Source organism: Prionailurus viverrinus, chromosome B3, assembly GCF_022837055.1.
Source record: "Prionailurus viverrinus isolate Anna chromosome B3, UM_Priviv_1.0, whole genome shotgun sequence".
Taxonomy (NCBI): Eukaryota; Metazoa; Chordata; class Mammalia; order Carnivora; family Felidae; genus Prionailurus; species Prionailurus viverrinus.
In genome coordinates, this window is record NC_062566.1 from 83,639,083 (window position 1) to 83,666,096 (window position 27,014).

Genomic DNA, 27,014 nt, shown 5'->3' on the forward strand with positions numbered 1-27,014 from the left:
ACTTCATGATCTGCATCACTGGCTTGACTTCCACATAGTAAACGATCTCTTCTCTGTGGCACTGGGCATCTTGATGTACAATAAATCCTCTTTCCAGATGGCACCCTCCATAATGTCTTTCTCCTTAACCAAAGACCTCTGCTAGTTAGCCCTCCTGACTTAGGGATTGTGGGATGATTACTTTAAAACTCAAATAATATAAAGCTAAAAGTAAAAATCTCCATTTATTATACAATTTACTTGTAACTTTCCAGTCTTTTTGATAGTATCATGTATATTTATACATTATATGCGCAGTATCCTATAACAAACTTCTCTTAATACTAATTAACATTCATTTACATAAATATGTTGATCTAGTTCCTCCCTTTCACCAGCAGCACAGTATTTCCTTGTATGCCAGTACCATAATTTAATCAAGTGTCATCAATGAACACTTAACTAGGGGCACCTGGGTGGCTCAACTGGTTGAGTGTCCAACTTTGGCTCAGGTCATGATCTCGAGATTCATGGGTTCTAGCCCTATGTTGGGCTGACGGCTGTCAGCGCAAATTCCACTTCAGATCCTCTGTCCCTCTCTGCCCCCACCCCCGCTTGCACTCTCTCAAAAATAAATAACACATTTTTAAAAAATGAACACTTAACTAGTGAAAATCCTTATACATACAAGTTTGCCTACTCATTTTTCCCAGCTTGAGATATATTTGACATATAACATTGTCTTTTAAGTGTAAGGTGTAGAGTGTGCTGGACTAATATGCATATATATTGCAAAATGATTACAATAGTGAACACATCCACCACTTACTCCAGTTAACAAAATGTTGTGTGTGTGGTGAGAACTCTTAAGATCTACTCTCTTAGCAATTTTTTTTTTAAGTAGGCTTCAAGCTCAGTGCAAAGCCCAGCACAGGGCTTGAACTCATGACCCTGGAGATCAAGACCTGAGCTGAGATCAAGAGCCAGATGGTTAACCAAGTGAGCCACCCAGGCATCCCCAGCAATTTTCAAATATACAGTATTGTTAACTATAGTCACCATGTTATACATTACATCCCTAGAACTTATTCATCTTATAACAAGATTATACCCTTTGACCACATTTACCCTCATTTATTTTCTTAGGTTAAATTTATAGAAACGGAATTGCCACATTAAAGGATATCCGTGTTTTAAATTGATGTACTTTTATTTTTTTATAATGTTTATTTATTTTTGCGAGAGAGAGACAGCACAAGAAGGGGAGGGGCAGAGAGAGACACAGAATCTGAAGCAGGCTCCAGGCTCTGAGCTGTCAGCACAGAGCCCGATGCAGGGCTCAAACAAGGAACTGGGAGATCATGACCTGAGCTAAAGTTGGACACTTAACTGAGCCACCCAGGTGCCCCATTGATGTGCTCTTTTAAAGGGCAGATATGCACTTATGGCAAATATGGTATGCACTATATTTTCCCCTATTTTAACATTTTAAGTGTTTTCTGCCATGCAAATAGTTTTTAAAATTTTTGTCAACAGTTCTGTCTGCAGTAAAAAAATTAAAACACATTAACATGAAATCTACCTTCTTAAATTTTTATGTTTACAGTATTGTTAACTATATGCACATTGTTAATACAGATCTTAGAACTTTTTCATCTTGCATAAAACAAATCCTGTACTCCTTGAACAACCCCTAATTTCTCTTTCCCCAGCCCTGTCAACCTGCTACTTTCTGCCTCTATGAATTTGACTACTTTGGGTACCTCGTAAAAGCGATAACCTTTTTTTTTTTTTTTTTTTTTGGTCATTCTGTGACTGGCTTATTTCACTTAAGCATGTCCTTAAGGTTCATCCATGCTGGCATATGACAGGACTTTCTTCTTTTGGTTAAGGTTGAATAGTATTTCACTGAATGTATATACCATATTTTCTTTATCCATTCATCTGTTAAAGGGCAAGTTGTTTCTACCTCTTGGCTATTGTGAATAACACAAGAGACAGGAGAGTTCAAATCTCTTCAAGTTCTTGATTTCAATCTTCTGAATAGTCACAAGCAGGATTGCTGCATTATACAGCAGTTCCAGTTTTAGTTGTTAATGGAAATTCCATAGTATTTTCCATAGGAGTTATATCATTTTACATTCCCACTAACAGGGCACAAGGGTTCTAAATTCTCCACATCCTTGCAAAAAAATTTTTTTTGGATAATGCCATCCTAAAAGGTGTGAGGTGATATTACGGTTTCAATTTGCACTGGTGATTACTGATACTGAGCATCTCTTCATATACGTGTTGGCCATTTGTGTATCTTCTTTGGAGAAATTAAGTCCTTTGTCCATTTTTTAATTGGGTTATTTTTTTGCTATTGAGCTGTAAGAGTTCCTTATATATTTTAGGTATTAACCCCTATAGATACATAGTTTGCAAATACTTTTCCCATTCGGTAGGCTACCTTTTCACTGTTTCCTTTATGTATAGCAGCTTTTAAATTTGATGTTGTGCCATTTGTCTGTTTTTGCTTTTGTTGCTTGTTTTTGGTGTCAAATCCAAGAAAATATTGCCGAGACCAACATTATGAAGCTTTTCCTCTGTTCTACGAGTTTTTTGGTTTCAGGTCCTAAGTATCAGTCTATAATCCACTTTGAGTAAATTTTTATGTATGGTATAAAGTAAGGATTCAATTTCATTTTCTTGCATGTGGATATCCAATTTTCCTAACAGCATTTGAAGAGGTTATTAATTTTACTATTTTCCTTTATAACACTGTACATTTTTTAAAAAGTCCTTCTCTACTACAAGATAAAACTAGCATCTTCTTTAGTATTTTATGGTTTTATCATTTTACATGTAAACCTTTAAGTTCTTCTCTTCCCTCCCTTCCTGAGAGAAAAAGAAATTCAATTCTCCTATATTGTTTTTTGTATAAACTCTCTCCTTGCCTCAGCTAGAAGAGACTTCTTTTTGACTACAAGTAACAAAATACAGAACCAAAAGTGGATTGAACAATATAAGGAATTTATTATCCCATGTAACAAAAAGTCCAAAGGTAAAGCAGTTCCAGGATTGGTTAATTCAGAAGCACAATAAAGGTGCTTCCTATTGATGCATCGTGCTATCCTCAATGTGATGACTTTCATCTTCATGCTTGTCTTTTCTCGGTTATCAGATGGAAGAGGAGATGATAGACACACTAGATGAGCACTGACCCAACCCACTGAATAGACATTGTCCAATGAATGTTGGTGTGACTAAGCCAATTATCCACCCCTCTGCTCTTGGGAAATAGTAATTAGGGAATAAAAATAAGGATGTTAGAACCTTCACCAGTCCTTCCACACATGGGGAAAAAAGGTGAAAGTCAAAACTGTAACAGGAGTAAGTATAAAATTCCTTCCTAAAATGCCTAATAGTCTTTGGCCCTGGAGTCACTGAATTCACATTTAAATTAATCTATATTACACTTTAATTACATTAATGGAGTTCTCAAGGACTGAATTCTATTAAAGTAAAATTAAGGACTAAATTCTGTTAAAGTAAAATGAACTTTTTTGCAATTTAGGCGGTTAGATATAGTATATATATGTATCACACACATAATACACAATGTATATAATAAAATTTTCACAGGCATAAAAATTCTTAATAGAAATAAATTATAATAAAATAAAAAATGTTTAATTTAGTGTACTGTTTGCTTTTCTTAAATAACTAAAATAAATTCATAAAGCAAAACTGAAATTTGCTCATTTTTACAGAAATGATTCTGATTGATACATACTTTTTTAAATTAAAAAAAAGTTCGTAATGTTTTATTTATATTTTTGAGAGAGAGAAAGAGAGCATGTGTGCATGTGCTAGTGGGGGAGGGGCAGAGAGAGAGGGAGACATAGAAGCTGAAGCAGGCTCCAGGCTCCGAGCTGTGAGCACAGAGCCCAACGCAGGGCTTAAACTCATGAACCACGAGATCATGACCTGAGCCAAAGTCAGACACTTAACCAACTGAGCCAACCAAGCACCCCTGATGCATGCTTTTCTTAATGCTAATTTATCAAACCCTGAGTTTTGCTTTTCTATCTGTGGTTAAATACATACCAGTCTGAGCAAATATGAATGTTTAAAATAAGGGTTCTAAATCTTGGGGTTTAGTTGTTTGAAATCAGGTTTTCATTCTGAATAGTTTTAGTAAAATCTATGTTATGGTAGAGTGTGTCTTTATCTGCTTTAACTTGGTCTGTGTTAAATTAATAAAATACAATCCTGCTCCTGGTTAAGAGTGCATCTTTCATTACATAAATTAGCAAATGGCTTATATCAATACAAATGTCCAACTACTTGAAATACTTTATACACGAATAATTTATCTCTTTACACTGTTGAAGCCTTGCCTTGCATTTCAGTATGTTTTAGAGCTTCTGTATCATCACCTGAAATTTACCTAAAAAAAGAAAAATGAAAAATCATTCCTTGACTTAGGTACAAAGAAAACAAGCTTAAACATCAATTTTCTGTTCTATTAGAAAGTAGTTTCAATGGAGAAACCTGCTATGTCAAACAACTTTTCACACTTTTCACAATACTCAACAAAGCAAATTTCATTTTTATGAGGTGATTATTTGTTTTGTGAATAGATAGGTGTCTGCTTCTCCTCTTTGTGATTCCTACCTTTTGGGTATTTCACTGCTAATTATCATTGTGAATAAAAAGGAAATACAATGATGCTCAAGTCAATTTTATTCTTGGTTGGTAGCTCTGGTGAAAATATCTTTGGAAAGGAGTTTAGCAGTAAAAGACTAGTTGGCTTTATATAGCTTTATATATAATAGATGTACTCTAGAAAACTTCAGTGTTTATTTTTGAGACAGAGAGAGAGAAAGAGAGAGAGCATGAGCGGGGGAGAGGCAGAGAGACAGGGACAGAGGACCCACGCTGACAGCAGAGAGCCCAATGTGGGGCTTGAACTCACGAATCACGAGATCATGACCTGAGCCGAAGTCGGACGCTTAACCGACTGAGCCACCCAGGTGCCCCTAGAAAACTTTTTAAAAAAGACATTTTCAATGCTATAGGGCAATTTGCTATCTTAAAAGAATAATGCAGAAATTTTTCCTTTAAAAGTTAAGAATCATCACTTAAGCTGTCATAAATTTGGACTACTTTAGCCTAATTTCTTAAATCGTTACCATTATAAATTTTAAAATCTTTGAATATGAATATAGGGATGCTACATATTACTACATTAAATGTTAAAATTGGTAAAAGTAAAACAAAATGTTTTAGCATTTTAAATTTCCTCTAAGTTAACTCTAAGTTAACAAAAACAAACAAACAAAACCACCAGACTTGAAAAATAATCACTAAAAATAATCACATTTTTAAGAAATGTGAATTCAACTTACAGGCAGGCATTGAAGACACTTCAGCCGTTACAATACTTTTTATCCCCAAGTTTGATAAGCCACCTCTGATTAAGCCACAGGTAAATGCCAAATACTGAAAGGAAGAAAAAATGTAAAGAATATTAAGGATTTACTAAGAAAGCAATGCTATTGATAAATATGACATTGAGTCAAGCCTTCCTATTAATAAGTCATTGCTGTTTAAAAAAAGGTAGTGGAGGGGCGCCTGGGTGGCTCAGTCGGTTAAGCGGCCGACTTCGGCTCAGGTCATGATCTCGCGGTCCGTGAGTTCGAGCCCCGCGTCGGGCTCTGTGCTGCCAGCTCGGAGCCTGGAGCCTGTTTCGGATTCTGTGTCTCCCTCTCTCTGCCCCTCCCCCATTCATGCTCTGTCTCTCTCTGTCTCAAAAATAAATACACGTTAAAAAAAAAAAAAAATTTTATAAAAAAAAAAATAAATAAAAAAAAAATAAAAAAAGGTAGTGGAAGAATTTTTTAAGTTATTGAAAATTATGATTGTTAAAACAAGTTCCCAGCTTCCTGGCAACTAAACCATGGACACGTGACTTGGGTACTCCAGTCACAGACTCTGAATCTAGAATGAGTGAAAAAACAACCTGGAAACAGGTTAGAATTAGTTCTAGAGGCAGCAAACGTGGCTTGTGTCTGTTAGTGCAAAGGACTCTAACTAGACCCTGCCTGAGAAGTGACTTGGGCTGTCTTTCTGGCTGCCCTAACCTTCTACAGTTCTTTCTGAGCTTTCTGAGCTTTCTCATCAATTCTGTACGTTTTTTTCCCCTATTCAATCAGAGTTGGTGTCTGCTTTCTACAACCAAGAATCTTGATTTGTTCAAGACTTACAGCCAATCTGCCATAACAAAGAATTATCCCATTCAGAATCTCAACAGTACCAATGTGGGAAACCCTGTCATATGGAAACAAAAAAAAGGGAATGGGGCTGAGCTACAGCACAGAAAGCCAGATAAGAACAGGAACCAAAAAATAAATTATCCAAGGAATTTTTGATTATGCACATGTTTGTACTGCATGACAGCCAATAACACAATATATCTATGAATAATATAGATAATGTTATAATTACATAAATGGGTACTGATCAGTAATTAAATCTGGAGTCATGAAATTTTGACCTGGAAGGGACTTTAGAGATTGTTAATAATATAGGTACTATTATAACCAACTTTATTAATGTGGGAATTAAGGTCCAAAGGGGGTTATATAACTTATCCAATGTCACAAAACTATAAATTGCATAGTTTAAAATTTAGATTTATTTGGTTCCAATTCCATGCTCTTTCCACTATAACTATAATGCTTTTGTTAGATAATTTACGTACAGATAAATGTTTACAGATAAATAATAGCTCATACTGCCCCAGATATTTTAATCATCTCAAAAGAACCCTTACATTAAACTTGTCAGCTTTAATATATCTGATCTACTTATTGATTCCTAGCTGAGACTGAAAAACAAAAACTAGACAAAACACAGAAACACAGATATACTTAACACAAAAGACATATTCTTAGAAATACGTTAATAACAGGGAAAAGTTTTTGTTTTAAGTTTATTTATTTATTTTGAGAGAGAGAGTGCACATGCAGGTGCAAGCAGGGGAGGGCAGAGAGAGCGGGAGAGAGAGAGAATCCTAAGCTAGCTCCGCACTGACAGCACGAAGCCCGATGCAGGGCTCAATCTCATGAACTGCGAGATCATGACCTGAGCCAAAATCAAGAGTCAGATGCTTAACCAAACTGAGCCACCCAGGCGCCCCTCAAAAAATTTTTAATTAGCTAAAGGATATTATAAATATAAACTCAGGTGAGTAGTTTTGCACAGTTAATACCAGTTTTATAAGTTTGACTATCTTTTCTGATACACCTATGCTAAATTCAAGAATCTAACATTAATCTACATTTCAATGGCATTTTGCTATAGTGTTTCATTAATCATCATAAGCTACTCAGCTATTGGTTAATACAGATTATTTTAGTATGATGAACACCTGTCTCCTATTTCACAGAAAAGCACTTAAACAAGAAAAACAACAACTTTAAAACCTATTTTAAATTCAAAACTCTGTTGTGGTTGACATCGTACTCTTCCCTATGAAAATCCCAATCTTCTATTCCAATAAATACCTTAGATGCATGTTCTAAATACTGTTTTCCCGCAGACATCTGAGTAAGCAGACGAAATTTGTTGTCCTGAAGTACATAGATGCCCTGTTTCAAAAACAGAAAAAACATCCAGAGTCAATGTATGCTGTAGTCCTTAAAAATTTTCTCCTCACAACAATTAAGAGTTTTTTAAGTTATTAAAACTCTCCTTTCCATTGGTCAAATTTCTTTAAATGAAAGAGTTTTGCAATGTGTAGGCTGAAGAATTGTTGAGAACTTTATAAAGCTAATATTTATTGAAAGATTTAAGATACTATAGGTACAAAGATGCAAAAGATAGTTGCTACCCTTAAAGAACTCAAAGGAATCAGAAATACATGTCCAGGTGGAATTAACAGTTATATATTATTAGCTCATATCTAGAAAGCCAATAACCAAATTCACTTCCTCTCATTAGCATTTCAATACTCACAAGGTAACAGTAATATTGTTATATAAAAAAATGAAAAGTACTGGTAACTACTAGATGCGTTATTTTCATTTTCTAATATTTAATCAAAATGCCAAATCCACTCTAAAATATTTCCTTGAGTTTTATAAATCTATTTAAATGCATAATTTTCCACACAATCTATTAAATTTTATCTATTATTTTTTTTTCTTAAAAATCTTTTTTAATGTTTACTTATTTTTGAGAGAGACAGAGTGTGAGTCAGGGAAGGACAGAGAGAGAGAGAGAGAGAGAGAGAGAGAGAGAGAGAGAGAAGGAGGGAGGAAGAGGGACAGAGAGAGAGACACACAGAATCCGAAGCAGACTCCAGGCTCTGAGATGTCAGCACAGAGCCTGATGTGGGGCTCCAACTCACAAACTGTGAGATCATGACCCGAACTAAAGTCGGAGCTTAACCGACTGAGCCACCCAGGTGCTCCAATCTATTAAATTTTATTTAACAAATTATTTTAATAGAAAAATGACCAACAATGCAACAAATAATGCAAGAGTTACTTAAATATGCTCTATAAATTAGACATCAGAAATTACTCTAAAGACAAACATGATATATTTGTGGTTCTACATACAATCACCATTAAGTAATGATAACTAAGGAACCAAATCCTAAAACCTTTATCATTCTGATACTCTGCTACTTTTTAAAACTCAAGATAACGTTTTTATTTGGGGGAAAGAAACAGCTATCATTACTGATAACTATCTATTTGTTCTTATACACTGTATCCTATTAGAGAAAAACAATCATGATGTATTAATAACATGTAAGAGAAACATTTCAAAGTTGACTAGAAATTATTTTAAGTTTTATATACTAAATAACTAAAATAGGACATTTATATTAAGTCAAAGGACTTTAAAAAATAGGCCTTAATTTGTCTAAATACCTGATGATTTGTCCTTAGATTGTCGATTTGTTTCTTGAAAACTGTAGTCCAAAAATCTTTACAAATGAACTTCATGATATCTAATTCATCCTTGAACCTGGCAGTATCTTTTGTGAACCTAAAAAGATCAACTAAAAGTAATCAGTATTTTTCCTCCAAAGAAAGCAGGAGGGTCACATTATTCACTAATTTGGAAATGCCAGAACAGCACTGAACATTTATTGATGGTCACAAAGTGATAAGCACCAAGCAAAGGAGATCTCATCTCAATTTACATTCTGTTATGCAATTACAGTATGAAAATTAGTCTAATAGCAAGCTGCAATTTTAAGTAAAATTAATTCTAGCACATTAAAAAAAAAAAAAAAAGCTGGGCATAATCACGGTATTGTTATAGAAAATATAACCAGAGTTCAGCTATTCAAATAATGAGAAAGGAATAAGACCTTAAGACTGGATCTATAAATTGAAAAATTAGTACATACATTAACATAGACTCTAAAGAATTTCTATCCCTTGCATTTAAACAAAAATCCATTTAGGTTAAAGAACCTACTAGACCTTAAGTAGAAAAGGCAGCAAGATTTTATTATTTATTTTAATAAGCTTTTAAAAAATGCTTATTATTTTTGAGAGCGCAAGCAAGGAAGGGGCAGAGAGAGAGGGAGACAGAGAATCCCAAGCAGGCTCCAAGATATCAGCCCCGCACCCAACGCTGTCAGCCTAGCACCAACATGGGGCTTGAACCCACAAACTGAGATCATGACCTGAGCCAAAATCAAGAGTCGGACACTCAACCAACTGAGCCACCCAGGCACCCCGAAAATGCAACAAGATTTTAGATAGTACACCAAAGTTTTTAGGAAAAAAGTCTAAAATACAAATATATATTTTCTTCTGATATTAAAAGTTTTAACCGAGTTAAAATGGCATCAGAACTAAAGAGAAATTTCAATCTATGAGTTAAAGAACACAGGATAAATAAAATTTAGAAATTAAAATTAAAGTACTTCAAATTTTATGCAATCTTTTGAAATGGATCATCTTTGTTTATAACCTACCTGGAAGAAAATTTTCAAATCCATACTGCTCACCTTTCTATCAATCCTTGTCCCACTCGAAACCCCATGTTTTCCAGCTTAGTAATACAGCGTCCATTTTCCTATTTTAAAAAATAATTGTTTTGAATATTTTTAGAATACCAAAATATCAGTATTCAAAAATTGTTTTAAGATGTTGACTAAAAATATAAAAGTACTTATACTTTTTTTACTAAAATATTCTAAGAAAAAGTGAATTATAAGTTATATTTCAATTATCTTAGTACTAATCATTTCATAAGGCAATAAGGTAAACAGGGAACTGTTACTACTTCTCAGAAACGCCAAAGCCTCTGCCTAATTACTCCCTCTACACATTTTTTTTCCATTTTCAACTATTCTTCTCTCCTCAGTTATAGAAATGAAGTCAAAGTATCACCTTTGCACCAGTCACTCCCTTTGGGCAGTCATTAAATTCTATTGTTCCTGGCTTCAAAATGTCTCTTAGAGTCATCCAAGCTTTCCAGTCCTCAATGTGTCTTAGTTGATGATCCCACCATCCTATGTCAGAAATCATGCAATTGCTTTGTTTTTTCTTTGACAATCTCATCCAGTCTTCAGATTGTAAATACTACCGCTATGCTGAAGACTCTCAAAATCCTCTGGATCATCTACAAAGTTCTCTACAATCCAGATTTCTCTACCCCTCAGGTCTCAACTTTCTACTTTTCTTCACTCACATGGGCTCTAGCTACACTGTTCTTACTGTCCTTGAATATGCCAGGCATGCTCCCACCTCAGGGTTCCTGCATGGGCAACTCTTCTTCCAGATATCCACATGACCAATTCCCTTGCTTCAAGTCTTCACTCACATGTCACCATCTCATGAGGTCCATCCCCACCCCCCACCCCCCCGCCCTGCCCCGCTTTTTCAGGTGTACAATATAATCATTCAACAATTCTAATAGATTACTCAGTGCTCACCACAATAAATATATTCTTAATCATCCTAATCTATTTCACCCATCCTCCCACCCACCCACATCAGTGAGGCTCTTTTTTACTATCTTCTTTAAAACTAAATTATTCCCCTTCGGAAATTCTCTATTCTGATGATTCTCAAAGCGTGCCCCAAGACCAGCAACATTAGCATCAAAAGCTGCAAATTCTGAAACCCAGTGTAATCTGTGTTTTAAAAAGCCCTCTAAAAGTAGGGTGCCTGGCTGGCTCAGTGGGTAGAGCATATGACTCTTGATCTCAGGGTTGTGAGTTCCAGCCCCATGTAGGTGATAACTGATGCCCAATCCCATTTCTCTGCTTAATTTGTCTCAAAGAACTTCTTTCATCATTTAACATACTATATACTTTACTAATTTCACATTGTCCATGTCTCTCTATCCCCACCCTCTGCTAGAATACAGCTCCAAGATGGCATGGATATTTATATAATGGAGCCTGTTTCCACTTCTTAGTGGGAGTGGAAACTTCCATAGGCCTCATTATTTGCTCAACTTTTTTTTAAGGAACCATGTATTCTACTAATGAGGTTGTGACAACTAAATCTGTACTTTTATAGTACAGACTTCATGGGACAGAGCCATCTAGAGGTCCCACAGTTTCCTCAAATAAGGCATATTCAAAATGATATTATTTTAATGTCCTCATCCTGTGCTGCCTCTAAAATTCCTTAACTTCATTAAAAGAACCACTATTCATCTAGTTACCCCAACCAGAAAACTGCCATTTACTTTACCTCTTTATTCCCAACCTTCCACATGCACTGCAGTCCTACGAAGCCTATTATCTACATGCTTTCAAAATCCATCTCTCTCTATCCTTACTACTTAAGTTAGCCCTTCTCTTTTCCCTACTAGTTTCCAGTTAATGCCTTCCAAATTACCTCTTTGTCTCTAGTTTTTTCTTCCTTTGATTTACCTCCTATATTTCTGATATAGACTTTCTAAAAAACAAATCAGGTTATTTCTCTACTGAACCTTTTAACACCCTCTCCTCTTTCTTCAAAATAAAGTTCAACTCCTTAGCATGGCATTATGTGCCTTTCCTTAAATGATCCTGGTTAGTTAACCAGATTTACTAACAGCCATATATCCACAAACATCTCTCCTTCTTCCACTCTGAAATTTCTGCAGCAACTCCAGAGTTCCATGCGCATCCACTCCTTAGCACATGCTGTTCCACAGACTATACATCCTTTAAATTCAGTTCAAGTATCACATTCTCCCAAAAGCCTTCCTTGACACTCCTTTGGGTCCTATGCTGTCATAATGGTCTGCACACAAATATACTATCACAGTCATTCGTTTTTCTGTTATTCTCCAACTCATTTCAAAACATGTTCAGGTGAGAACAAACAAGCATGCTCAGGTAGAGTAAGTAACCCATAAGTTTTGTGGAACAATACGTTTTTTGTAGAATCACCCAAGAGTATGTTGATTAGCAGGAACTATGTTTATGTAGACATTCTCAAATACTATGATCACATAAGCTTTTGAATTATGCCCTAGTAAATACCTCCTGATTTTGCTACTTGTTCATTCACTTTGGCATCTGTGAATGCTCACTAGTGGGTACCAAATTTTTAAAGAAAATAAAACTTGGGAATATTTTATTCTCTATTAACCTTTTAAAAAATCTATTCTCCATAAATTGGTAAATGTCCAATTACGCCATTTTTAAAAATTTAATTCCTCTCCAAGCATAGTTTGAAAATCATTGATTTGAAGGGTAAAAACTACTGGTTCTTTCCTTTATTTCACTTCAAAGTTTATTTATTTTATTTATTTAAGCAATCTCTACACCTAATGTGGGGCTCAAACCCACAACCCGGAGATCAAAAGCCACGTGCTCCACCAACTGAGCCAGTCAGGCACCCCCCTTTATTTCACTTCAGAATTTAATGACTTCATCTCTGAAAAGGTATATAAAAACTACAGCTTAATGTCAGGATTACATGTCTTTCTTTTACATTTATTATGAAAAATTTGAAATACACTCAAAGTAGAGACACTAACACAATGAACCGTCATACACCTAGATTCCAACATGGATTCTAGTCTTCACAGCCACCTTTTTTTTTTTTTTTTTTTTTTAACCAGGCTCCAAGCCCAAGTTTGAACTCAGGACCTTGAGATTAGGAATCACATACTGTATGGACTGAGCTAGCCAGGCACCTATGCTACGTAACTTTTAAAAATCCTTTTGGCTTATATGTACTTTCGATTCCTTACTATAAGCAAAGTGCAATAAGCAAAGAAAGGTATTATTAGTTTATTCATTTATTTTTAAAGTAGTTTGTGTATTTGTTTATTTATTCATTTATTTTTAAAGTAGTTTGTTTATTTGCTTGCTTATTTATTTATTTATTTATTTATTTATTTATTTATTTATTATGTATTTAGCTTCATGCTCAGCACAGATCCACAGGGCTTGAACTCATGACCCAAGATTTTGTTTTAATGTTATTTTACTTATTTACTTATTTATTTATATACTTATTTTATTTCATTTTTTGAGAGAGAAAGAATGCATGAGCAGAGGAGAGGAGCAGAGGGAGACAGAGAAAATCCCAAGCAGGCTCCACGCTGAGCTTTCACTCCTATACTTAACTGAGTCCTTGAGAGTCTACCTCCTATTTTACAAACCATTCTCTCTTCTTCTGTCTTCAGATCTTCATCATCTCCTGCCTGGACCCCTGAATTAACAACTCGTCTCACTACAAAGATCCTCTCTCTCTAAACTAAACATGGGATTATCTTCCTAAAATGCAAATGGACCATGTCTTTCCCCTCTTTAAAAATTCTCCACGGAGAAGGTCAAATTCTTTAATCATACAGGACTCTTTCCAGCTTCAGCTTTTAACACTTCTCACTCTCCAATCATTCAATTTAGTCACAGTGAAATATTTAAGCATAAATACACCACACTCTTTCATACATCTGTGCCTTTACTTTTGCCCACTTTCCACCCATCTTTATCAGCAGCATTATACAAAGAGCTTCTGACTTGAGCATGACTTAGGAATATCTCATTTTTAATAACCATTACAACTCCATGATTCTATTCCTAATTACTACCCAATACATTAATTATTCATTGAACCCCTATTCCCCAGTAACTATGATCTTATCTAGCACAGTGTCAGGCTCACAATACACCTGATAAATATTTTCTGAATGAATCAGTGAATGAATGAGGATTCCCACATATTAGAGGTAACCTCCAGGAAAATGGAGTCACTGTTTCGTTCATTACTATACTCCCAACACACAAAACCACCTCTGACACATAAGGGCACTAGATAACATTTTTTTAAATTAAATTTGTTTCCTAATTATAGTAACGCCTGCAAATTTTCCTTTAATCTTAAATCTCATTAGCCTTCTGTCTTCGAGAAGCGTGAATACTGAGGGTTACGGAGAGGGGATAGGGGTTGATTCTCAAGTATGTCCAGTGGTAGTGCTGGAAGTGACAGAATTAAGTAGGGGTGCCAAAATCAGCGTTGCAATGAACCCTGCCATAAATCATGGTAGCAACAAGGCTAAAAGTAAGAAATTTTGTGACCTGCAGGAATCAGATATGGGCCTGGACCCAAAAAAAGTGTCAAACAGAAAATGCGAAAGAGAAGAGGATTAAAGACTGAAGACAGCTCACAGGTTCTAGTCTTAGGATACTTGGAGGTGGACCAGTTTATCTACACTTCGGGTGGTTTTGGGTGGCGATAGGACAGGGATTGAAGGAAAGAACTGAGAAGAAACAAAAAGTGTCACCGCGAAAGGACCTCAAGGGCCTGTGGGAGAACTCACCACCTCCCCCTGCTCCGCGGACTTGTACACTCCAGAAACCATCTCGTTATGTAGAAGCAAAAACAACGCCTCGTCCGCCATTTCCTGCTTATTCTTCCAAGCGCAGAGTTTAGGCTCCCGTTTCGGCCGGGCTCAAGGGTTCCGGCTAGCGCCTGAGCGATTTGCACTGTGGCGCCGCAGCTCCTTCAGTCCACAGCCGGTCCCTGGTTGCTAGGAGACCAGGAATTCGCTCCGTTTCCCCAAGGCTACTACAAGAGTGAGGCCGGTACCGGGGCGAGCCCACCCCAGGGCCAACAAGCCCTCAGGCCCAACGATGAAATCTGACAGCAGCCGGAACCAAACGGAGTCAGCGGAGACCCTATCCGGCCCCTGGGCGGGGGGCGAAAACCAACTTCCGGTCCCCTCTACCCCGGCATTCCGCCAGCTCTATGATCACAGAGTTCCTTTTCCGTGCTGAACTCCTCGCGTCCCCATAGGGTAAAGGTTCCTCCTCCAGACGCTATCGGAGGCGGGGGAGAGAGGGAGCAGCATAAAATAAGACAAAAGGAGCTCCCGCTGCCGTCCGTGTGTTACCTAGCTATGTGTTAGAACTGACAATTAGCTTCATCAAAAGCTTTTATTTTTGCCACATGTTCAATAGGGAGAAAAGTTGTAAAAAAAAAAAAATGAATAAATCATTTTTTCAGGCTATAAAGTTTAGATATATTGAGAAATTAGCCCAATCCATTGTGGATTAAGCCTGGGTATGCAAAAAGATTTAGAGTCATTATGGCCACAAGGAAGTTTACTGGGAGTGGGGTATAAGGGTCAAACGGGATGAAGTAAGCAAAGAACAGGACGTACTTGAAACAAAATACAGGGGCACCTGGGTGGCTCAGTTGGCTAGTGGGACTTCAGCTCAGGTCATGATCTTGTGGTTCCAGACTCTGTACCGGACCGCTCAGAGCCAGGAGCCTGCTTCTGATTCTGTGTCTTTCTCCTGTCCCTCCTCAGCTTATGCGCTCTCTGTCTCTCAAAAGAAATAAAAATTAAAAAAAGAAGAGAAGGAGGAAGAAGAAAAAAAAAGCAACTTCACTGTGAGAAGTAGTTCATAAGAATGTATGGCAGATGTGGGATTTAACTACTACACAGATGCAAATACATAACTAGATCATGTGCACCTCTTAAATTTTGGCAAATTCTGGCTTAAAAGTGTTGCTTAGCCTGTGATTGTTTCTTTACTTAGTAATTCACAAGGAAGATTTTTTTCCCCCAATTAATGTTTCCCCCAAATTAACATACTGACTTTTCTCAAGTTAACAGTAACCTCTCAATTCTCCATATTCTTCCACAGATATTTAAGATCATGTTCCATAATTAGAATTATGGCAGCTTTTTTTTCTTTCTTTCTTTCTTTCTTTCTTTCTTTCTTTCTTTCTTTCTTTCTTTTTTTAAGTAGTCTTTATGCCCAGTCCAAAGCCCAGCACAGGGCTTGAACTCAGGACCCTGAGATCAAGACCTGAGCTGAGATCAAGTCAGAAGCCTAACTGACTGAGCCACCCAGGTGCCCCTGGATCAGTTTTTAGAGGATCACATAAAAATTCCACCTAAGCCTTTGAAAACACTGTTAGAAAGAAAACCACAGGCCCAAAATGGAGTCATTTATGTTAGGCCCCTCACCAAACTGGAGCTTACCTCCAGAAATGTAGTCTTAACTGGTCAGTTACGAATATTTCTGGCCGGCACCAATAAGGTAATCTGTCACAGAGGCCCTCTCTAACCCCCAAAGATAGATGTAGTAAGCCACTTTATAAGCCCTTTTGTCCCCAAAGGAAGGTGACCTCACCTCAAATAATCCTTTTTTTGTTTATGACTTCCTTGTCCTACCTCTAAAAATCTTTCTCTTTTTGTAGACTTTTGGAGCTCCCCCTCTGCTTGCCAGATGGGATGCTGCCCAATTCATGAATCAATTAATAAAGCTAATTAGATCTTTAAAATTTATTGTTTAGTTTTTGTTATTTAACAATAGTAGTGAATTTCGAAGATTATTTTGCAACCATAATCTTACTTTTTCCAGCACTAATATTTCCATATATGAAATCAGGTCCCTTATGTCCTGACTGCATTCTCCCTTCATCACCACCATCAATTGTTGAATTGTCTAGAATCCTAGTAATGGGTCCTATGGAAGTAGGAACAGATCCTATGTTTTTGGTTGCCTCTAAAAGCATTTTCTCATGGGGCCACCTGGGTGTCTCAGTCAGTTGAGCATCCGACTTCAGCTCAAGTCACAATCTCTCAGGGCTCTTGAGTTTGAGCCCCACATTGGGCTCTCTGCTGTCAGTATAGAGCTTGTTCCAGATACTCTCCCCCCTCCACTCTGTCCCTTCCCCGCTTGCACTCTCCCAAAAAATATTTAAAAAATAAAAGCATTTTCCCATGTAAACATTGTTACATTTGGTGGTTAGGATCTACTATTACCACAATCTTATGCTTCATGTTCAATCTATTACACAGCCTTGTAGTAAGGATCATTGGAGACTAAGTATGTTTACAATCATAATTAATTTCTTATTTATCAACCCTTATCCCATTTACCCAGTTTTACTTTTTTTTCCTATAGCACTTGTCCATTTCTAACATGTTTTGTAATTTACTTATGTTTATTGTCTGTCTCCAAGCTCCTTGAAGACAAAGATCTTTTTGCACACATGACAGTACCTAGAAAAGTGCCTGGCACATAGTAAGTGCTCAGCAAATACTTATTGAATGAGTGAATGAGTTACATGAATGATTTTTGCTCCTTGAAGAGCCTACAAACTCAACAGAAGCAGGAACCACAGCGATCTTGTTCTAGGTTTTATCTTCAGAGACTGGATTACTGGTGATGCTCAATAGGAGCTTTTAAAGAGACGAATTAAAACGGTACCTAGAGTTAAATAGTGTTGTCTAATGCTTGGTGCAAGGTTGATGCCCGGCTAATAGACGATGAGAACCAAGGTAATTTATAACACTGTTTCTTGGGGAAATGTTTTCTGAGCTGTAATTTGTAAATGTATTTCTGGAACAAAACAGTTCTCATGTTGGCTCTGTACACAGAGCAGAACCACGAGCTAGAGGACACTGTCGTACACACACAACTAACAATAGGGCCGCTACTTCAGACCCCATCTTAAACCAGTTGTATAGGCCGGGTGTAGAGGATACCTGCGGTCTTTTCGTCGGTATTTTCATCTAGTATACCCTTGCGAGGGTCTGATCAGACACCGATTCTCAGCTGGCGTGACCTAGAGATAGTTACAGTATCTACTGATTCAATTTCCTTATCAGTAATAACAGGCAGCTTATTCAAGCTTTTGGTTTGTGAGGGACAAGTTATGTAAAACGTTTCATTTAGTATCGAACAAAATAATTGTTAGCTATTACGATCAATGATTTTTCATGTTCATTTTTTGCTTCCCTCATTTTGGTTTAATCCAATGAAGGGAGGACTGCGCCACCCCTCCAACTCCTCTCTGGGCATGCGCACCAACAGAATGGCCGCACCCTTTCCTAATCTGATCATTTACTGGGGAGAGGGTTAAATAGACTCGCCTCCATCTCACTGATGTGATTAGGTGGTTAAAACGATACAGAGCACGTCATATCACAGGTTAAAAGGTCTGGAAAACTCTGCGCGCCGCGCCACAAGAGCAGATCCGTGAGCCGGCGTCTTCGAGGACCCAGGAACTCTCAAACGCGCCCCTGCTCTGCGCTAGAAGCGGGGCCCCACCACCCGCTTCTAATTGGGGAGGGAGCCAACCACCTAGAAGACTTTTCATTGGCCCCGAGCCACAGAGGCCGTCAGCTTCTCCCCCTTCCGGACGCTGAGTGGTTGAGGCCGAAAAACAACGCCTATAGTCATTGGCTGGGCCCTGCTGTCAGTCCTCTCGCGTCTCGCAGCGCGACACAGCCAGGCGCGGCCTGTAGAGCAGTCTGGAAGCCTGCTGCAGAGAGAAGATGGCGGTCGCGGTGAGAACTTTGCAGGAGCAGCTAGAAAAGGCCAAAGAGAGCCTAAAGAACGTGGATGAGAATATTCGCAAGCTCACTGGACGGGATCCGAATGACGTGAGGTAAGAGGTGGATGAGAAATGCCGGGTCCGAGAGATAGCTAGCAAGCTGGGGTGAATTGGGGGCGGGAAGGGCGGCCAGCCTTGAGAAGACTAGAACATCGAGGCCTGTTCCCGGGAAGGCGGGAGAACCCCGTCCTGGACGAGGTGAGGAGTCTCCCAGGTCCTCGACGTAGGTTTCGGGGCTCAGGTGCGCGAGGAAGGAAAGTGGGTCCTAGCCATGCCGGATGGCTTCCTGCCGTGTTGGAAGGCCTGGGCTGCCGATTCCCGCCCTCGGCCCTGCAGGCCGGGAACTGCAGCACAAAGCCCCTTCCCCATCCGGCGGCTACCCGGCCTGGTGCTGGTCCAGAGACCCTCCTGGGACGCGGGCCGCCGCCTCTCCCCCGCAGGCTTTTGCCCACGTGCAGCTTCCTTGGAGTTGGCGAAATTCGGGCCTGATCCAAGCTTATTAATGGGTAGTGGCAATGAGGTAAATATAATTCCTGTGATGCTGGTTTTGTAAAAAAACAAGGGAGTTAAAATAGTATTTCCTGTCTGGTTTCAAGCACGTGTATTTGAAACCGTGTTATTTGAACCTTTCTGGTCATTTTTCTCTATGATGTACAGCATCCGTGGAATGTGGGGTAACATTAAGTAAGTCCACATGGTTTTCTTACTGGTTTGTAAATATCTTTTAGGCCTATCCAAGCCAGATTGCTGGCCCTTTCTGGTCCTGGTGGAGGTAGAGGACGTGGTAGTTTATTGCTGAGGTAAGATTTTCTTAGGACTTAATTTACATGCTAAGATTGTACAGACTTAATACTAAATTAAATGTTGGTCTAAAGATTCGTGGTAGGGTCAGTGTTAGAAATGTTTGTGTTTTGTTTAAAGCTGTGATCAGCTGTAGTTTTCCGTGTACTTGTCTTGGAACTTCATTTATATGTAAAACTAGAGACTGAAGAATACATTAACTACCAGCTTTGTGTAAACTTGGTTTATTTTTGTGGTTTTTAAAATAGTGCTAAAAAGCATCTTGGAGTGAATGCTTGTTTGTGGTTGCTATAATTAGAAGGGTTTTTTTTAAAACTCAAATTGTCTTGCTAAAGGGAAATATCATTTATCTTAAATTTCAAGTGTTTTCTGTTGCACATTTTTAATTGCAGGCGTGGATTCTCAGATAGTGGAGGAGGACCCCCAGCCAAACAGAGAGACCTTGAAGGGGCAGTCACTAGGTACGTTGGAGGAAAGGTTCCGAAGACATTCTTGTATGCTCTTTTCTGAGGTAGCATGTGAGTTTAAGTATTTAATAAATACTGTTCAATTGTGTTAGAGTTGAGCAGTATACCACTTCCCTTGATTCTGTTCCCTTTACGTTTGACTGAACTAAGCCGATGTCCCTCAGAACTCAGTTCTTCACTAACAATAACAGACATTTTACCAAAATAAAGATCATGAGAAGAATAAGATTGAGAAAATAGTTTGTGCCACTTTTCTGCTTTGTACTATAAAAATTTAACCACTTGAGAAACACAGGATATCAATATTTGGACTAAGCATTGGTGACACATTTTATCCTTTTACTACCAGAAGATAGAGTAGAATGGGATGGAGACTGACAAAATGAGACTTCTAGAAATAAGTCATAATAAAAGTAATCACTTGACCTTGGTATGCACTTAAATCAAATTTTAAAATTTGGCCTTTAAAATTCTTCTATGTTAGGCTGGGCGGGGAGCGTCGGACAAGAAGAGAATCACGCCAAGAAAGCGACCCAGAGGATGATGATGTTAAAAAGGTAACTGAGATCAAAAGACTTTCTATACCATCTTAGTATGTTTTGGAGTGGCACCCTTGAATATGCTTGTTAAATTACTGAGATTTGTTTTCTCCTGCAGCCAGCTTTGCAGTCTTCAGTTGTAGCTACCTCCAAAGAACGCACACGTAGAGACCTTATCCAGGATCAAAATATGGATGAAAAGGGAAAGCAAAGGTATCTTTAGTTTTTTATGTGTGAGAAAATTCCTGTCAAATAATGCAATTTTAGGATAATTTATTTTTTTTTTTAATTTTTTTTTTTTAACATTTATTTTTGAGACAGAGAGAGAGCATGAACGGGGGAGGGGCAGAGAGAGAGGGAGACACAGAATCGGAAACAGGCTCCAGGCTCTGAGCCATCAGCCCAGAGCCCGACACGGGGCTCGAACTCACGGACCGCGAGATCGTGACCTGGCTGAAGTCGGACGCTTAACCGACTGAGCCACCCAGGCGCCCCAAGGATAATTTATCTTTAAAAATTGTTCAAGTGCCTGTAGTATGTTTCTTTTAGGAAATGGTGAGCTTAAAAGTGGAACCTACTGAAATTGAATTTTTCTTTCTGTTCTTTAGGAACCGACGAATATTTGGCTTGTTGATGGGCACTCTTCAGAAATTTAAACAAGAATCCACTGTTGCTACTGAAAGGGTATTTACAATTTTCCTTTGCTTCCTTTAGGTTATCAAAGTAGTTTATCACATGTTTTGAAACAGTGGAAATGCTCTTGAGACTGAATTGTAAGCCTAAAATGAAGCTGAGAAAAAAACTTGTAAAATGTTCTGAATTTGTTATATTTTTAGCTGGTCTCTTTTTGAGGTCCTGTGAAGTAACAGAATGAACTTCTCTTTATAGAGCCAAGAGCCTTGGTCTGTGACTCAGGAGAATTAGGTTCTGATCCCAGCTCTACAACAGTCTTATTTTGTGGTCTTGGAGAAGACTTGTCATTCTTTAGGCCCCAAAGTACTTTCTTTCAAACAAGGGAGTGGAACTCAATCAGCATTGTAGTCCACTAATTCCACATAGCACTCTGGAAGTAAAAGCCTAAACATTCCCTGCCTTCCACAGTTTGTTTAACTATGCAATCTTGGTAGAAGTTTTTGTTTTATTAAACCTACAAAACTGTGTCCTTGGTGTTGAACACTCAAGTTATTCTCAAGGGAGAACTGTGGTGGAAAGGGAGATAACAACTCAGTTATAGATTAAAAAGTTCTATTATAGCTTTTATATGTTAACTTCCCTAGAGAATATAAAAGGCTTCAAAGCATCATGTTCGAAAATAGGATGTCCCTTCTGTCACATTCTTTGATTCGGGAGAAAGAATAACTAAAGATAACTTACAAAGACAGTGCTCTTCTTTTTTAGCTTAATTATGAAAGAACCTTATTTAAAAGTTATGTTAAATGGAACAGTGATTGATAGTATGGCTAATGTCCATGGTATTTCAATTTTTAAATGGAAAGGCTTCAGTCTGCCTTTCATGAAAGAGAAATTGGGATTAGCTTCAAATGCTAAGTACTAAGTTTGAATTAGCTGGTATCCTGAATTGCAAATATGAAACCTATACAGATAACTTAGTAAAATTGTAATGTTTCATATAATCACGGTATGTAATAAGTTGTTAAAGATCATCGCTTATTTTCAGCAAAAGAGGCGCCAGGAAATTGAACAAAAACTTGAAGTGCAGGCAGAAGAAGAAAGAAAACAAGTTGAAAATGAGAGGAGAGAACTGTTTGAAGAGAGGCGTGCTAAACAGACAGAACTGCGGCTTTTAGAACAGAAGGTTGAGCTTGCGCAGCTGGTGAGTAGTAGTTCAGAATTGGAATTCTAAGATTGGTAATCCTTCATGTTTACAAAAACCTGACCTTTTACCTTTTCTTTAGCAAGAGGAATGGAATGAGCATAATGCCAAGATAATTAAATATATAAGAACTAAGACAAAGCCCCATTTGTTCTATATTCCTGGGAGAATGTGTCCAGCTACCCAAAAATTAATAGAAGAGTCACAGAGAAAAATGAATGGTAAGTGTACATGTAGAGATACAGTGAAATTTTCTTAACGAGTAAGGTGATACACTCAACGTATACATGTTTCCTGTAATTGTGTATCAGTAGTTTTTTTTTTTTTTTTAAAGATTCTGTGAGATCGTAATGGGTTTGAAGCAGGAGTGTTTGATTTATGATGGAATTTAACCTGAAACTTACCATGTTTTAGGCAGTATTTACATAGATTTCTTAGGTGTCTGAATGAGAGGATTTCTTTTTAGCCAGATATAAATGCTAATGAAGCAAGACAAAAGTGAACATTGATGTAATCCATAGAGCACACATGGAAGGATAGACACTGCTGAGATGGTGATTAGATGATTAGTGTTTTTCTGGGATCAGAAAAATTAATGCATGATATGATAGCATAAAAATGATTGTATTTCAAACAAAATTTATTTCTCATCCAGCATGAAGTAAAATGGCAAAAAATTGTTTTGTTTTCCATCAGTTGGATAATGTGGTGTAGTTGCCTACTGATAATAGGTTTTTGGGGGGATCTTTGCTTGTGTCATTTTATGTCAATTTGTAATTGCTTGCTATAATCAGTCTTGTGTCATTATGTCTTTACAAAAAGACATTTAGATAAAGCTTGATGACAATTTGTGACTAAGTGTCAAATTGTGAGTTTGAGGATTTTTAATTATTTATACATGTATGTTTTTACCCTTTAGCTTTATTTGAAGGTAGACGCATCGAATTTGCAGAACAAATAAATAAAATGGAGGCTAGGCCTAGAAGACAATCAATGAAGGAAAAAGAGCATCAGGTGGTGCGTAATGAAGAACAGAAGGCGGAACAAGAAGAGGGTAAGGTGGCTCAGCGAGAGGAAGAGTTGGAGGAGACAGGTAATCAGCACAATGATGTAGAAATAGAGGAAGCAGGAGAGGAAGAGGAAAAGGAAATAGGTATAGTACATAGTGATGCAGAGAAAGAACAGGAGGAGGAGGAACAAAAACAGGAAATGGAGGTCAAGATGGAGGAGGAAACTGAGATAAGGGAAAGTGAGAAGCAGCAGGATAGTCAACCTGATGAAGTTATGGATGTGCTAGAGATGGTTGAGAGTGTCAAAAATGTAATTACTGAGCAGGAGGTAATGGAAATCAATCAAGTTGAAAGTGTAGAACCTTCAGAAAATGAAACTAGCAAAGAACTGGAGCCAGAAATGGAATTTGAAGTTGAGCCAGATAAAGAATGTAAATCTCTTTCTCCCATGAAAGAGAATGCCTGTGCTCTAGAAATGGAAAATGAGCCTGAGGAGAAAGAAGAGAAAGAATCTGAGCCTCAGCCTGAGCCTGTAGCTCACCTCCAGCCCCTGCCTCAGCCCCAGCCCCAGCCCCAGCCCCAGCCTGAGCCTCAGCTTCAGCCTGAGCCCCAGCCCCAGCCCCAGCCCCAACCCCAGCCCCAGCCCCAGCCCCAGCCTCAGCCCCAACCCCAGCCCCAGTCCCAGCCCCAGCCCCAGCCCCAGCCCCAGTCCCAGCCCCAGCCCCAGCCCCAGCCCCAATCCCAAGCAGTACTCCAACCTCAGCCTCTTTCTCATCCTGAGACTTTGCCATTAGCTGTTTTACAGCCACCAATTCAGGTTATTCAGGAGCAAGGGCATTTACTACCTGAAAGGAAGGAGTTTCCTGTGGAATCTGTAAAACTCACTGAGGTGACGGTAGAGTCAGTCTTAACAGTACATCCAGAGAGCAAGAGCAAAACCAAAACTAGGAGCAGAAGTAGAGGTCGAGCTAGAAATAAAACCAGCAAGAGTAGAAGTCGCAGCAGTAGCAGTAGTAGTTCCAGCAGCAGCTCAACCAGTAGCAGCAGTGGAAGCAGTTCCAGCAGTGGCAGCAGTAGCAGTCGAAGTAGTTCCAGTAGCAGCTCCAGCACCAGCGGCAGCAGCAGCAGAGACAGTAGCAGCAGCACTACTAGTAGTAGTGAGAGTAGAAGTCGGAGTAGGGGCCGGGGACATAATAGAGATAGAAAGCACAGAAGGAGTGTGGATCGGAAGCGAAGGGATACATCAGGACTAGAAAGAAGTCACAAATCTTCGAAAGGTGGTAGTAGTAGAGATACAAAAGGATCAAAGGATAAGAATTCTCGGTCCGACAGAAAGAGGTCTATATCAGAGAGTAGTCGATCAGGCAAAAGATCTTCAAGAAGTGAAAGAGACCGAAAATCAGACAGGAAAGACAAAAGGCGTTAATGGAAGAAGCCAGGCTTTCTTAGCCTATTCTTTGCAGCAGAAGATTTCTTGATGAGTAAAAGGATTACCTTTCCTTGTAAGGAGGATGCTGCCTTAAGAATTGCATGTTGTAAAAAATCTTTTTGGAAAATACAGACTGTTTGTTTACCAGACATTCTTGTACTTTTTGCATAATTTTGTAAGAGTTATTTATCAAAATTATGTGAGGTTCCAAAATATGTAAAAATAATAATAATAAAAAAAGATTAACATCCCTTGTCATCTTTTTTAAATAATCCTATACTCTTCAGTAAGAATCTGTATATTTTAATAGGTAAATCTTTAAGTCTGTTCCCTTCTAATTCTGTACCATACTTTGCTTTTGTAGAAATAAATGTGCATTTCTTTCATTAGTTTTGGGATGTCCTCGTTGACACTTGTATAATAAATACCCTCTTGATATCATTTTCAGCTTTTATCACTAGATAACGTGATTAGAATGTCTTTGAAGGTTTCTTCACTTTTACTTGCCTTAGATGATTATTTTGAGTTGTCAAAGTCAGATCTTTGCAGTTTTCAGGGGGAACATAGTTCTCAAAGTCATTTACTATTTTTTTCTAATCTCCCTTGTTATTTTAATCTAAGTATTTCCCCCTGTTTCTCATATATAAATCATATATTTGGTAGATAACTTAAAACAGTATAATTTGGTTGGCATTTTTTCATGATTATGGGAGCATCATTCTTTTGTCTCCATGGCTACTTGTGTGATATAGCATATACATCTATTGAAGAAAATAATCACTTTGTAGGGGAGGGAGGTAGAAAAGTATACTCTAAACTTGGTTTTTGAGTTTGTGGTCTTGTCTTAACTTTTGTGTTGGCTCTAACTGAAACATGCCAATATGTGTTTTCAAGAGTTTTTGTTTAAGTATTGTATGAAAGTTTACAGAATGAAGGAAGTTCATCTACACTTGAATCTGTAAGCAAGATAACACACAAGTGTACCAAGTGATTAACTTTGTTGTTTTATCAATTTGTATGAATTTGGAGTATCTGTTGCCATTACTATACATGTGCAAATAAATGTGGCTTAGACTTGTGTGACTGCTTAAGACTAGTACTTGTATTAACTTTTTGATGCTTTTACACAAGAGAGCACTTTAATTGCAAATGGCCTTTGAGTTCATAACATCGACTAGTATTAGGCTTGACAATATTATTTCTTCCCTTGACAAGTAAATGGTGACAGTGAAAACGTCAATAAGTATTTCCAGCACTGTAAAAATATGAGAGGACATATTCAAGTACTCTAAAAAAAATCCCTTCTTGGAATAATTATTAAGCAGTAAGTGAGTAGAACTTTTGAAACTGCAGAGCTAGCTACCTGCGTTCCTGGGCTAGTTTCCACCGAGTAACTTCATCCGGGGGTTTTAATAATTTCTGGGATGCAGTATAAATTTTATCCTGTATAACATGATAAGGAAAAGGTTGGTAAAAATTTAAAAGGGATGACCGTAAATGTAACCTGGTTCTTAAAATCCTTATTAGATGAATCTAAAATAATTGTATGTATTAAGATCCGTTGTAAAGATTAAGTTTTCACTCATTTTTACCTGGAAAACTTGAACACTTGTCATGATGCTTTTCAGGAATTAATTTTGGCTTTAAGCTCGGTTGTTGAAAGTGGTAATGGGGCTGTAATGCATGGAGAGAAAAAGAGATCTTTGGAATTTCAATTTTTAATTATCTTAAATTTTGATATATATATATATATATATATATATACACACACACACACACACACAATTCTATTTTAAATTCTTTTTTTTAACGCTTATTTTTGAGAGAGAGAGAAGGGGGAGGGACAGAGAGAGAGGGAGACCACAGAATCCAAAGCAGGTTCCAGGTGGTCAGCGTGGAGTCCCATGTGGGCTCAAACTCACAAACTGCAAGATCAGAGTCAGATACTTAACTGACTAAGCTACCCAGGCACCCCAAGAATTCCATTTTAAATTTTATAACTAGTGATATGCACTTCTAAATTGGAAGATTTTTTTTTTTTTTTTAATGTATTATTTGTTTTTGAGAGAGAGAGGGAGACACAGAATCTGAAGCAGGCTCCAGGATCTGGGCTGTCAGCACA

General features: G+C 37.9%; 2 protein-coding genes across 5 annotated transcripts in view; one reads left to right on the forward strand and one right to left on the reverse strand.

The window, feature by feature from the left end:
* Positions 1-18,425, reverse strand: part of TRAPPC6B (trafficking protein particle complex subunit 6B) — a 30,061-nt gene extending 11,636 nt beyond the window's left edge. The window contains exons 1-6 of one of the 4 annotated variants that reach the window (XM_047861330.1): positions 18,349-18,425; positions 10,007-10,074; positions 8,913-9,030; positions 7,536-7,619; positions 5,376-5,469; positions 3,871-4,414 (exon numbers count right to left, since the gene is read on the reverse strand). In XM_047861330.1, the coding sequence (XP_047717286.1) occupies positions 4,383-4,414; positions 5,376-5,469; positions 7,536-7,619; positions 8,913-9,030; positions 10,007-10,074; positions 18,349-18,354 (402 nt within the window). In that variant the 5' untranslated portion in view covers positions 18,355-18,425 and the 3' untranslated portion in view covers positions 3,871-4,382. Of the gene's footprint in view, positions 1-3,870; positions 4,415-4,967; positions 5,015-5,375; positions 5,470-7,535; positions 7,620-8,912; positions 9,031-10,006; positions 10,075-14,775; positions 15,203-18,348 lie in introns of those variants that run through there. The other 3 variants (XM_047861327.1, XM_047861328.1, XM_047861329.1) reach the window with 3 other exon arrangements.
* On the forward strand, positions 18,379-25,983 carry PNN (pinin, desmosome associated protein). Its single transcript, XM_047861319.1, has 9 exons — positions 18,379-18,866; positions 19,541-19,612; positions 20,006-20,074; positions 20,565-20,637; positions 20,738-20,832; positions 21,228-21,303; positions 22,298-22,453; positions 22,536-22,674; positions 23,373-25,983. Exons 1-9 carry the CDS (start codon positions 18,754-18,756, stop codon positions 24,887-24,889), a joined length of 2,310 nt encoding a protein of 769 aa, XP_047717275.1. The 5' UTR covers positions 18,379-18,753; the 3' UTR covers positions 24,890-25,983.
* The last annotated feature ends 1,031 nt before the right edge of the window (positions 25,984-27,014 follow it).

Excerpts from the sequence above, each read along its gene's own strand:
- PNN (XM_047861319.1), top strand. The coding sequence starts at position 18,754 with ATGGCGGTCGCGGTGAGAACTTTGCAGGAGCAGCTAGAAAAGGCCAAA. Across the intron at positions 20,075-20,564 it reads CTTGAAGGGGCAGTCACTAG|GCTGGGCGGGGAGCGTCGGA; the intron begins GTACGTTGGAGG and ends CTTCTATGTTAG. Across the intron at positions 22,675-23,372 it reads GTCACAGAGAAAAATGAATG|CTTTATTTGAAGGTAGACGC; the intron begins GTAAGTGTACAT and ends TTTACCCTTTAG.